This window comes from Gekko japonicus, unplaced genomic scaffold, assembly GCF_001447785.1.
Source record: "Gekko japonicus isolate JY-2015 unplaced genomic scaffold, Gekko_japonicus_V1.1 scaffold1133, whole genome shotgun sequence".
In the NCBI taxonomy this organism is placed as follows: Eukaryota; Metazoa; Chordata; class Lepidosauria; order Squamata; family Gekkonidae; genus Gekko; species Gekko japonicus.
Genome location: NW_015162514.1, coordinates 581,949 through 583,403, shown reverse-complemented (window position 1 = coordinate 583,403; position 1,455 = coordinate 581,949). Strand labels below are relative to the sequence as shown.

Genomic DNA, 1,455 nt, shown 5'->3' with positions numbered 1-1,455 from the left:
CCCAGCTTTAACGCCAGATGCTCACCAAGTAGAATTTTTGCTCACAAGACCAGGGTTCCCTCTAAGCTGAGTCAGTGTGAGCTGGCTCACAGTTTTTTAGCCTCCAGCTCACAGATTTTTGTCTCCGCTCAGGAAGGAGGGCTCCAGAGCAAACTAATTGATGCAGCAGCCAAATCAGTCGCTCACAACTTTAATGCCAGGAGCTCACAAAGTAGAATTATTGCTCACAAGAGTCCACAGCTTAGAGGGAACATTGCACAAGAGTCCACAGCTCAGAAGGAGCATTGGTCTAGGCGCCGGGAGCTGCACTATTAGGGGGGGCCAACCGCAACGCCTTTCCGCCCGGCGAGAAGCTGCGCAGCAAAAGAGGCGTCGGGACTGGGGGGTCTTCCCAACCTACCTGCGCCTTCTCCGGGTAGCGGCAGGTGGCGAAGACGAAGTCGGGCGCGGGGCAGGCGGCCAGGAGCCCCCGGACCAGGCCCAGTCCGATGCCCCGGCTGGAGCCGGTGATGAGCACGGAGCGGCAGCGCAGCTGATGAGCCATCGCGGCACGCAGAGGAAAACCAACGCGCGGCGAGGAGCTGCGGAGCGGCTTTTATAGGGGAGGCCCCGCCCCGCCTCCTAAACCAAGGCCCGTTTGAGGACGCCGGATTGGTGCGCTTGCAAAATGCATTCTCCCCGCGGGACAAGTTTGGACTCTGCCTCGGTCTTTCCAGGGATCGCAGCTGGAAGGAAACTTCATGTTCTTCTTATTTGGCAAATGCAACCTTCTCCGCTGGACTCAGAAGACGGCCTTTCCAAACGACGAAGCCCAAGAGCCCTGGCCATCAAAACGATCCAAAACAATCTTTTGCGACTCTAAGAAAAACACCGACCACATTGGTTGGTTTCCTTTTGTTTTTTGTAACGCATCTATTCAAAAGTCGCGCGAGATCGCCTTCCAACATGAGCTGCTGGGACTTCTTAAGAATTAAAACTCTTCTCCTGTTGCCTTACTTATTTGTAGTCCAGGTTCCCACCCCCCCAAGGAATTTAAGGTGGTATTCTAAACCTCAGGACAGCCCTGAGACCAGTGTTCCCTCTAAGCTAAATTGGTGTGAGCTAGCTCACAGTTCTTTAGCCTCCGGCTCACACATTTTTTCTTAGCTCAGAAAGGAGGGCTCCAAAGCAAACTAATTTATGCAGCAGCCAAATCTCCTGCTCACTACGTTAATGCCAGTAGTTTACAGAGTAGAATTTTTGCTCAGAGCTCATTGCGAGACCTAGGCTGAATTTACTGCATGGGGGTGGTGGTGAGAAGAGGAGAAGGAGATTGGATTTATACCCTGCCCTTCACTACCTGAACGAGTCTCAGAGGGGATGTACTAAAACGGATGTACTAAAAGGAAGGACAGGATTGCCCACTGGAAACAATGGGAGACGCTTGAAGGCCCATTGGAAATAATGGGAACCAGG

General features: G+C 52.9%; 1 protein-coding gene across 1 annotated transcript in view; it reads right to left on the bottom strand.

Annotated features, from left to right (window-relative positions):
- Positions 1–544, bottom strand: part of LOC107106098 (C-factor-like) — a 14,944-nt gene extending 14,400 nt beyond the window's left edge. Inside the window, exon 1 of the mRNA XM_015406186.1 lies at positions 397–544. Within this exon, the coding sequence (XP_015261672.1) occupies positions 397–544 (148 nt within the window). The remainder of the gene's footprint in view (positions 1–396) is intronic.
- Positions 545–1,455: the final 911 nt, after the last annotated feature.